At 40.0% G+C, this 12,331-nt stretch overlaps 1 protein-coding gene across 2 annotated transcripts in view; it reads left to right on the plus strand.

Moving 5' to 3' along the window:
• Nucleotides 1-12,331, plus strand: part of Sema5a (semaphorin 5A) — a 424,233-nt gene that overhangs the window by 365,125 nt on the left and 46,777 nt on the right. For both annotated transcript variants that reach the window (XM_055618999.1, XM_055619000.1), the window contains one exon: nucleotides 3,531-3,678. In XM_055618999.1, coding sequence (XP_055474974.1) covers nucleotides 3,531-3,678 — 148 coding nt within the window. The remainder of the gene's footprint in view (nucleotides 1-3,530; nucleotides 3,679-12,331) is intronic.

The raw sequence follows: 12,331 nt of genomic DNA on the forward strand, positions 1-12,331 counted from the left end.
TATTTTTAGATAAAATAGGTTTATGGAAAATTGATTTATGGAGAGACAATGCTATGTTGCTAGTTAGCTTTTAAATGCAAAATAACAGCAGCCATGAGAAAGATTAAAACCTTAATTTTTAATGGATCATAAAATGTGTCTGTGCCTCTCCATGCTTTCAGACACCAAAACCCAATAGAGCCAGTAATATATTAAAGACATTAGTTCCTTGTTTTTAATAGCCAGTGGACTTATGAAATGGGAACCAAGTGCTGGCCTATCAGACAAATATTTATCCATAATTAGTAACAGTCTAAGCATCCTGACATACCCAATAACTGCTTTCCTACTCACCGCTGCTTATACATCTCACGGATGAGGGTATCTGTAGGAACATGGGGAAGGCCAGGGGCCTCAGAAAGCAAATGCATTTTTCATCATTGCAGAGAATCCAGACTGAAGGCCTTGGCCAATCCAAACTCTGACTCACCCTTTAAGTTGGAATTCTGCATAAAGATACAGGCCTAGACATTTCTGTTCCCCTTTGACCACTGCTACTGGGTATCTCATCCTCAAATCTTCATGTAGCTTGTTTCACAGGAGAACTGGAGAGGGAGAAAAAAAGAAAAGGTAAAGTGGGTTGTTCATCATTGCCTTAAGTCCCAAGGAGTAATTGGTTAATACTGGTTCAAAGTCCAGAGCTCCATGAACAGGTAACCTTGAAGGAGATTTTAAACTGTAATAACATGCCGAGCATTCTCAGAGGTGGCCTGCTGTAGGCGAATACAAGAAAGCATTTCTGTACACTGATTTATTTTGCTCTGGGGATATGGTAGCCCAGCTGCTGTGCTCTTTATTAAAAGTCAAGGGTTTTATAGACATTTTTAGTAGGATTTCCTTTGCTTTCTCTGCTGTGTGTGTGTGTGTGTGTGTGTGTGTGTGTGTGTGTGTGTGTGCCTGTAATACTCATGTTAACTGAAAATTTAAACTAGGGAAAAGCAGTGTAGAGAGCCCACACATTTAAAATGTGAGTGAGTCAGCTTATAAATGTGAGATTTTTTTTCCCCTTGTTCTTCCTCTAGTGAGCTACATACAGATATTTTGAATTAAATGTGAAAGGTCCTGGGTTCTGAGTTTTCTTGACTTCCTTAAAATCTGTTCTCAAAATAAATAGCGGCATTTTTCTGGAACTCTCCATGCACAAACATAGACATGAATATTTACTTACTATAACCCCAAACCTCTATAGAGACTTGCTATAAGAAAAGTCTGTCCTTACATTTCTCTTAACTCTTTTATTCCTAGAAACTATGTCTTTCTGTGTCTCTCTATCTCTCCCTCTCTCTCTCTTGTTAAGAAGGTCCTTCCTTCTCCAGATGAGCATGTAAGAGTGTCCAATGGCTTTAAAACTGAGAGCCAGGCATCAGGAGTATATCTTTACAGCAATAGAGTGATATTTTTCTATAGTAAATACTGAAAAGGCAAAAGGCAAAGAATGACAACTGCACAGGTCCATTGGCTAGTCAATATGTCCAAGTTTGTACATGCTAACCTGCTTTCTTGGGTGCTTCTTACCTATCTAGAGACTCCTTCTGCTGTGACGTTGTCCACTGCCTCTCCCTGAAGATGAGGTGCTGGCTGAGGATCCCGCTGCTTATTCTTTCTGCATTCACACGGTTGCTTTATGATGTTTCTGCCATGCCCATGCTATCCATCTCTCACCCTCCCCATCTCTCCACCACCATTTTTATTTATCTAACCTATTCCTGGATGCAATCCAGTTTGTGCCACTGGTTCTTCCTGCTTGTGACCTCTCCTGAGGTTCAAACTCCAGACTAAGCTCAGAGAGCAAGCATCTCACTTCTTGGGGCTTCAGCCACCAGTGGGATGAGGCACCAGCCATGAAATTTTTTTCAGTTCACTCAAATGGTACAATATTACTTGTTGACTTCCTGGAGGCTTTCCTTGGCTTTCTACTGTTTTGGAAAAGGTGGATCATCCCCTCTTGTGTCATTTCTTCCTGTTCTCCTCTCAAGACTGTCATCTTCCTTGTTTGATTCTCCCTTTCTGCCTTTAATTAACAGGTAACACACCAGCAGGTAGGTATTCTCTTACATCATCCCATCATCCTATTTCAGCTTGCTTTTCCTCTTGGCACTCTGTGCTCATTCCAAAAGTCTCTTGTTTTCCATCAGGGTTCCATCTGCTTGATGGAAAACAAATAGACCTTATAAGAACAGCTGTCAGTGCTTTCTGGTCACCGTCTGCTCTTCTTTTCTACCTCAGAATGCATCCACTTGGAGTATCAAGTGCAGTTTTGGTGTACAGCAAATGATAAAAGTATCACTATGAATCATGGTAGTGTTTGATGCCATGCACATTTCAACAGTGTGTCTACTTTCTCTATCCATCGGAGGCTGTGAGCGCCTGTCCATAGCAATCCTTCTGTGACTCTGTTCGCATAACACTCTGCAAAATTAAGCTCTCATTAGCAATGGTGTCATGAAAGTCAGTGGCTTAGGCCAGTAGGCCTAAATCTGTGTCCTGGAAGATGACCTTGCAAGTGAGAAAGATATGATGAGAAAAAAAAAGTTTCATATTCTCATACTCCCTCGAGGCTAAGTATGGATTCAGTAGATGTACAAATGATTTTAAATAGTCCTGCCAATTACTAAAGGCGTCATTAAATTTGGTTACCTTTGTAGTTACATTCTTCCTCCATACATTCTATCACTTATAGAATGCCCATCCCTTTTCCTCTTATGTTCCCTTGTTTTTCTCATTTCACTCCATTTCATATACAGTTTGTTTTAAAGATTTCAGAAAAACGTATGTCATCATAGGGCTAAAAACAAGTTGGGGTATTTAATGTCAAAACTGGCAAATTGGATGTATGTATAGAAGTACAGAAACTAACTATTGTAAAATGGTTCCTACATTTGTAAGAATATAATATTGTACTTAGTAATCCATGGTCTTTTAGCTGGAAATCACTTGAAGTTGTTCTGAGAGCCTAAAAGAAAACTTAAAAACATAAGCTAAAGTAGCAAGTGTCATGGGCCTTCAGGCCAAGCTTATGCTTGAATTCTTTGCCTTCAGAAGATTGTGGACTTATTCTATTGAAAAACCAAGACCCTTCAAGTGAAACTGTGCTGTCTTTGAATTCATAACCTATACTATCTTTTGATGTTTATGCCATGCATATAAATGCCCTACCCAGATGTTTTCTGTATGCTCCTATTTAGGGGGTATCTATTGAAGGGTTTTGTTCTGTCTTGTTTCTTCTTTACGTGGCTGCACAGGAAGTTCCATCCTGCATTGTGAGTTTGGCATTCTTTTCCCTGTCTGCCATCTCTACCATTGTCTGTGCACACTCAGCATGGCTGGCACTACATCTGCCCCCCGTATGGTGCAAGTACTCCAAACACAGAGAGCCCTTCATGCAGAGCATGCCCATCTGTTCAACATCTGTCCCAGGGATGGGAAGCAAAGAGGCTGTGGCCTCCTCTGGCACTAACCAGTCTCCTTTTCCTCTGGGTTCCCTATTACAGGTACTGCAATGAACATTTGCTCTGCCCACCACACGTGTTCTGGACAGGCTGGGGACCTTGGGAACGGTGCACGGCCCAGTGTGGGGGTGGCATTCAAGCCCGCCGTAGGACCTGTGAAAATGGGCCTGACTGTGCAGGATGCAATGTGGTAAGTGGCCACCTCAATCCCACACCCCAAAGCCAAGAACCTAGTCTTGAAACCTCTTGGATGTGCCAGATGCTGCCAGCGCAGTAGGTTCTTAACACTCTTGATAGACACTAGAACTGGGCCATCTGCACACACCAGGGACTCACACATCTGCTCACAGTTGTTCTAACTGCCAATATGGATGTTTTGTATGCTATCTTTATGCTTTGCAGAACCTGCCCATTGTATAGACATAAAACGCGCAGACATTGAATGGTCGTTACGTTTTTTATGATCTCATACACCATCTTCTCTTTACACATCAACTCAGCAGGCCCTATATGTTTTATAAACATTAAATTTTTCTTAAATACTAGATCTGTTTTGTCAAGGACCCCGAAGCTCTGAAAGTTTCGAGGGCTTGAGACATGTAAGTGTCTTACATTAACTAGAATGTAGAGGGCATGGTAGAAAGTTAAAGTACTTGAATTAAGTATGCACATATGGAATAAACTAACTGAAGAATCTTCCAGTTCTGAGTACAGAGCTGTTACAAGATCTTGTGCTATTGTACTCTGGTCACTCCATTTGGTCTTAGGAATAATTATCTTGTGCTGGGCTCCCAGGCACACAGAATGCAAAGTGGTCATGACACTATGTGTTGACAGAAAAACTGGCACCATTGTCAGCGTGAGTTTATAACACATCACAGGGAATAAAAGACCACTTATGGTTTTGTTTTTCTTCTGCCTTAGCAAGTCATATTTCTTTTAACACTTTAAACTGCCAAATAAAAATCCATGTGTGCAGGCTCTTTTCAAAAGGCCCATTGTTGTGTACCCTGCTTTTTCTATTCAAGTGGCTGAGCACTGAGTCTGGCTGGCAGCTCACCTTGCTCACCTTCCCAGTGCTGACCACAGGCTGGATGAGCTATGGTGGTGAGTGCTGGGTGGAAAAAGTCAGCATGGGAAATGCTGGCCTGGTGTTTGCTCTCAGTGGTCTTTGCAATGGGTTTTTTGATACTTCTGCTCTTTGTGTCCTGAAGCTAAATAATGTTTTTAATGCTGCTGTAAAGCTTTTTTTGTGAAATATATAACCCAAACAACTCCAGAGAACCCATGGGACTTTGGGGACAGGAAAAGGGTTATGAGGTGCTGTATCAGTTCTTGTGCCAAACAAGGATTTTTTTTTTACTAAGATTTGCAAGTAGATCTCTTCCCCCTCACGAGGAAAAGCTACTGCAGGGTTACTAATCAAACATGTTAGTGAGTCTGAGATCACTTTAGATTATGAAAAATCTTCACATTCTGTTAGATATATGGATACATAGACAGGCAGGCAGGCAGAAAGCCTGGCAGGGAGGCAGAAGAATATATATGGATACATAGACAGGCAGGCAGGCAGATAGATAGATAGATAGATAGATAGATAGATAGATAGATAGATAGATAGAGATAGAATTATAGAATTTTAGGTACTAATTTAATTTAAAAATAGTATGCATAAATGATAAATTCCATTATTCATGAAGACCTTTGTGTATAATGGAAGACCTTCAGTCTTTGCTGAACTAAGTCATTTTCTCCTGTTGTGCTGACTGTGGGGGCTCTGTTCTTGCACATAACATTTCCTGTAGCAAACCGTGAAGGAGTAACCTGAGTTAATCCGTACCTACATTCTAAACACTTTGCAGACCAAAGAACTCAGGAAGCAGTGCACAGCGTTATTGTAAGTTCATGTCGATAATGACATTAACAGACAGATTAACCTGCAGAAAGGCATGGGAATGGAAGGAAAGCATGCCCCTTGTGAGATTTATGTGCTAGATTTGATTGCAAATGTAAATATTGAAGGTTTTCCAAAATGTTGCTATTTGTTTATTGTTATGCTCTGCCACAGTGGTTATGGAAACTCAGGCATATTTGACGGACAGATTTTTGACACACAGGGGAGGCCTAAGCCTCATGTGTGCACCTGAGTCTAGCCTCTCAATTTTTGAGTCCTCGAAGATCACATCAGTGCCTGGAATGAATGCTTCTATGAATCAGCACTCCTCTGTGGACTGGGACACACATCTGCAGCTGAGTAGCTAACTGTGTCCTACAATGCCACTCCCTAGTAACTGAGCTCTTTTATGAACTCACAGTATGACATACTAAGACACTAGGACACTTAACAGAGGAGGCAGTTAGGTTAGCACCCAACTCCAGGCCAATGAATCGTTGGAGCTTCTTGGATCCCCTCTGCATGCCTGTGCCTTGCAAGGCAAGTGAGATGCTGTGTGCCTAGAACTCACCCACTCTAGACTTTGTTTCTTAATTCCCTGGAGACCTGATTGAGTGTCCCTGCATACCTCCAGGGAAGCAGTTTCTATTGAACCATAGGGCTCCAGCAGCTGAAAAACACGGAATCTTCCTTACAACTAATACATGGTGGTTTTGTTCATTCTGTCTAGTGCCAAAGCCAACATGGCCATTAGTCAAACAGAAAGTAATGTCATCTCTTCATTGGCAGAAATACCTTGTCAGAAAAACATAATACAATTGTGTCCTTTTTGTTTAATAATATAACAGCAGCAGAATACGTGTTATATGTCACTAAAATTTAAATTATCTCAATCTAATATAATTCATTAACATTTAAATACTAATAATTTGTGTTAATTACCCTTCCCATATTTATTTTTATGTTCACCTCTTTTCATAATAACTGGTGACCACAGTGTTGTTAGTGCAGATCTTGCCAAGTCCAGCTTGCAGTACCTTTCAGATTGCTTTCTGTTTTAATGATAAACACCATGATCAAAGTGGCTTGGGGAGGAAAAAGATATATTTCTTCTCACAACTCTCAGATCATCCTCCATCACTGAGGGAGGTCAGGGCCAGGGCAGGAGCAGAAGCAGAGACCACTGGAGGAGTACTGCTTCCTGGCTCGCTTCCTCTGGCTTACTCAACAACCTGTCATATACAGCCCATCCCATCTCCCCAGAGCCTGCATCTACAGTGCCTGGGCCCTCCTTTATCAATTACCAATTAAGAAACTGCCTCACAGGCATGGCCACAGGCCAGTCTGATCTAAGTAATTCCTCACCTGAGGTTTCCTCTTCCACTGTGAGTCTAGATTTGTGTCAAGTTGACAGCTAAAGTAAGTATGACACTGTGTAATACGAAATAAACATTTGAATTAAATGGTAAGTCTATACATTTGAGTCACATTCCACACACTGCGGTTATTCGTTACATATGTCATGATAGCCTGAAATCTCGCTGTACAATGAAACAAGTCTCTCTCATTAAGAATTTCCTGTATGTCACACATTGCACTACATAAAATGCAGACTCTATTTTTGCTGTGTTAGGAGAGGTGGTTTTCATTACTGCTTCTTCCTGGAGACCGGCATGCTCAACTTAAGAAACGTTAATGAACCTGCCCAATAACAAGATGCCAGTAAATCAGTACATAACTAGACCAGATAAAATGCTCTGACACAAATAGAACTTAAAGACTTGACTTCATTTACATAATGTATCTGGAAAAAAAAAACCTAACTTTTCTTTGTTCTTATTCTTTATGAGCCATAGCTTAAAAAAAAGGGGGTGTTTTATTTCAGTTTGTGTTTTGTTCTATCATTCATAAGCAACATTGATTTTGTTTTTCTTTATTTTGAGAGTTTTAGGCATGTGTACAATGAAATACATTTTATATATAATATATATACCCCTTACTTATGCCCTCCAATTTTCTCCCTATATTTCCCAATATACCTTATTTCTCAAGATTATGTCCTTTTTTATGGCCCACTAAATCCAGTCACTGCAAGCATATGTGTCTGTTGCAGGGCCATCTACTGTAGCCAAGGAAAACTACCAGTGGCCGCATTATCAAAAAAGAATGATTTTCTCTGCTTCTCAGCAACCATCCACTTTAGACAGCTGCTTGGCTAAACTCTCCCTTCTAACCATGGCAACATTATAAGGAGATTATCGTGAGAATAAAAATGAAAAGCGAATGAAAGCATATCAAAAACATCATTCTGGTGGTCTGATAAAGGTTAAAACATAGGAAAGAAAGAATACACAAAATGCCAAAAGCTGTATGAGCGGGCCACTTCTTAAGTTAATGCAACCCAAATCCCCTCAAAAAGCAGCAGGTGCTTTATAAGGGAGAAATAAAGGCAGTCTCACATACAGCAAAGATAATTCAAAGAATAAGACAGACCAAGTATTGCCTACATTATATTTCTTGCTCAAATATCATACAAAGGATGAAGCAGTGGAATAGAAGCTATGATCTAAAATACCAACAGGGAACAAAGGACGTATTTATATCCTAGATATAAGGAAGGGCCACAAAGGGGCCAGTAAGGTCAAGAAGAAAGACCTTGAAATCAATACCATCCCAAGAGATTGTGTAAAAGTTAATCAGAGCTGGCTGAAGACACTCATGTGTGTTTGTACTAAGAAATGGTACCCTATAGTGCCGTTCAGAAGATACTCAAATTGGCAAGTAGAACTTGGGTGATTTTTATGGACAAAATAATGGCAGGATTATATGTCCTTTGTTTTTGTGTTAGCACATTGGAATCTGCAAAATACACCTCATATATTCTTTGTTTAACAAATGAGAAAATTGAGAACCATGGAAAACCAGTTATGTTCCCTGAAGCTGGCAAGACCCTGCAGGTGCAAGAGAAAGACCCTATTTGGTCTTTTAACCCTGTTCCTGAATAGTCCCTGTGTATGCTGCTCCTTCCAGAACACACAATACTGAGGATGGGTGGGGTGAGGGTGGGGAGTGTTAGCTCCTAGCCCAGCTAGCCCACACTCATGCCAGCAGTCAAGAAAAAATGGCCTAGATAGGCACATTCTATATTTGTCTTGAGCTCTAGTTAAAATTTATTTTTATAGAGTCCAAAGACTTTTCCTCAGGCCAGAAATGTGTAAAACAGTTTAGTTTTAAGGGGCCTCATGATGAGAAGAGAAATTATTTTAGATGTTTGTGATGCTCATTTTATCTATCTATCTATCTATCTATCTATCTATCTATCTATCTATCTATCTATCTAATTCACTTTACATCCCAATCGTAGCCCTCTCCCTCCTCTCCTCCCAGTCACATCCTTCCTCTCTCTTCTCCCTATCTCCCTTCCCCTACTCCTTAGAAGAGGGATGTGCTCACTTTGGTTTTTGTTTGTTTGTTTGTTTGTTTGTTTGTTTCAGTCTGAGTTGCATGCATTGTCTCCTGTTCACCTGCTTGGTCTTCCTGTTCTTCCTCACAATTATGATTCATAACTGAGGCACCTTCTGTTTTTCTTCCTTCACTAATGTGTTTTCAAAAATTTAAGATAATTGTGCTGTCTACAAGTTGGCAATATTCTGAAGGACATCAGAGCCCACCTTTGTAATTTTATTTTAAAAATATTTTCATCCCAACTTCTGACCTTAATAACATTTTTCTGAGTATAAATAATCTAATCGTGTAAATGGAGTATATTATACAATATTTCACCAAATATTTTCCAAGAATTCTTTGATATAGTTTATTATACTGACCGAACATCTGTTGTTGAATTCCCTACCTCTTCTGGATCAGGTAGCAACACTATAGTGGTCTTCTGTGGATATCAAAAGTCATATCCACATGGAGAAAAATCTCTAAGGTTGATAAGCTGGTTAGTAGCATCCTTTTAAATTTTAAGGCTAAAATATCAAGTCACCTAGGGTCAGATGGAAGAGGAGGAGGACCTCCCCTGTCAGTAGACTGATGGAGGGTCATGAGAAGAGAAGAGGGAGGGAGGGTAGGATTGGGAAGGGACGATGGTGGGGGCTACAGCTGGTATAAAACATGAATATATTATAATAAATAAAAAATAAACAAATTTAAAAAAGGAAAAAAGAACAAAAAAATCAAGTTACAACATTTTCTCTGTAACATATCTATCTTTCTTCAAATAGGACAGTGCCACTTTCGGGTATCACAAATAGGGAAGAAGAGAACGTGGGAGAGCAAAGTTTATACAGTTGAACAAGGTCTGAAAATTGCTTACTTGCTTCCTTTTAGTGAGTTGAACACATAATTTGAGTCTTAAATACCCTGCAACTATCTGTGTAACGAAGACTCATCCACTAGACCATGATGCTATGGAAGGTCACAGAACCTTTAAGAGGTGGGGCTGAAATTTAGGTTATTGGGGTTGCCCCCTTGGAGGCAATACTGGTGACCCTCTTTTATTCTCTCCTCTGCTTCCTCTGCATGACATGAAGTTTGCTCCTCTGTTCCTCCTGAGTGAACAGCTAACAAAGATCTGAGGTCTCTGAAACTATGAGTTAACATAATCCCTTTCTCTGAATCGGTTGATTATCTCAAAAGTAACAAGAAGTGAGCACAATTACTGCCTTTGTATCTTGGTTGGTGCTTCTTGAATAGTGATTTCCAGGGGAACTTTGATCCTGCCTTAGATAGAGTAAGTCCTGCAGGGATATGCATAGTGTTCTCCTATGCTCTTGTTAACTTGGGTTATCTTTATAAGATTGAACTCTAGACTGCAAGCACTGGCCTCTAGCAACCAGTTTACATTATAGATGCTGGGTTTACTTGGTAAAGAGAAAGCTTTGATACTAGATCAACTTCTGAATCTTTATCTGCTACCCCAGAAACTCACTCACATGAATTCTTTTGCCTCTGCTGTTCTCAGGTACTGCTGTTGGCTCTGTCTGAAAGCCTTTTTTTATTTTTTTAATGAGCTCAATGGCCTTTCTGGTTTAGATATAGCAAATTTTATCTATAATTTATGATTGTACTATTTTGTGAGCCTAAAAAGGCAATTTTTAAGTATAGTTTGATATCTACAATCATCTAATTAATTCTAATTTTATTCAAACAAAATTTATAGATAAAAATAATAATTTATTACTACAGAATACATATATATCCATACTATCACTATTTGTCATCATAACTGCTACTGGTGGGTTTTGCTTAAAGAAATTGCAAGGGAATTTATTACTTATTTCAATACTCTAAGTTGTAGAATTTATATTAGAATGCCCATCTTATGGGTCTGGAAACTTGGCACCAAAAAAGAAAGATAGCTGGGGTTGTATTTTACGTTTGGGACCAAGTACTTAATGACAGCCCACGTGTTTCTTCTCTGCACCATGTGACTTCATCTGATATCTTAAAAGTAATTGAAATGAGGAAAGAATTTGAGTTTTCCAATAGATCTCAACATTAAGACATCAGTTTCAGCCACCTGAGTATGATCAACACCAAATTTGAGGTGAGCAATGTTAGAAACTGAAAAAAACATTAACCACACAGTAACTCTGGGGTGTCTGCAGAACTGGCGTTCTTAGGAAAAGTATAGATGTCAGGGACCACAAGATGCTGATTTCAGCTTTCTCTCCCTAAGCTACTGCATGCATCAGGCAGGTTGTGCAGTTCCTAATTCCAAAGAGGTATAATTATTCACCACATGAACATTGGCAGAACCCTGATGATGGAGAGTATTTCTTCGGTGCCACTCCAGTCCTGTTCTGAATTCTGGAAATCTTAATGACTTCTTTGAAACCTCAGAAACATCTTGGCTCCACATTTCATATTGTATCCTACTATGCATCAGTTTGCTACTAAGAGGGGCAAGCCTCACATCTTGGCTCAAGCTCTGTGTAAAGTAGAACGGGAGACCAGATAAGGCCTTAGAGCAGAAAGATAATTTGAGAAATACATTTATAGCAGCGAGGAAGAAAGAAGGGAGAGAGGAATAAAGAAGGAAGAGCCCCTTTTGGTGCCTGTGATTGAGGTCACTGATGTGGACAATAAGAACCTGATTGCCTTTTGAAACAGAGAAGCCAGAAAGTGCCTCTTAAAAGCTCCTGGTCTCCATGGATTCCTTGGCTGAAGGATGCTACGACCGTCTTTGGGAACTGCAGAGAAAACCCAACATGAAGAGCCTCCTGTACTCCAATGGGGTGATGTAAACTGCCCGCTGCCCTTCCAAGTAGCCTTAAGCTACTTGCCACATCTGACTTTATGAAAAGAAATTCTGAGCATGCTGGAACAGGCCAATGAGAAAGGAGTTTCTGAAGCTACTGTCCAATAGTTGTAATTAAAAGCTGCTGGGGTTCTCATCCCAGCCAATGAGAACGGAGTTTCTGAAGCTACTGTCCAATGGTTGTAAAAGCTGCTGGGGTTCTCATCCCTTGCAAAATCGCACAGACTCCTAGGAAATTTCCATCAAATTCAAAGATTTGTGAATACTTGCTTTTAGGCCACATCCTTTCATTTTTCTATCAGACATTTTTGCATCAAAGTGGCTCTCTATCCTTTGGAACTGTTTCTTTTCTTGGCTATACGAAAAGCAAAAGCTGCTTGGAATTTCCAGATAGGATCACTTTGATTCTTAGAAAGAGACACAGGAAGGTGAGGCTCCTTTTTTCTGAAAGTTAGTACCAGGAAGTGGAACTGTAGTTGCTGTCTGCTTGTTGGCAGAAGGAGTCAGGAGCAAAGCCAGGAGACAGAGCAGCAGGCTGTAAGGGGCTTCTCTTCCTAGAAAGGAGCCTTGCTATGCACATTGCTATGAAGATTGATATGAAAGATCAAAAGTGTCTCATGGCATCAGCTAGTTTGAATCCAATTCATTTTAAGTGCTTTCTCCTTTTCTTTCCCTTTTAAG

Source organism: Psammomys obesus, unplaced genomic scaffold (genome assembly GCF_907164565.1).
Source record: "Psammomys obesus unplaced genomic scaffold, mPsaObe1.curated_primary_1811, whole genome shotgun sequence".
NCBI lineage: Eukaryota > Metazoa > Chordata > Mammalia > Rodentia > Muridae > Psammomys > Psammomys obesus.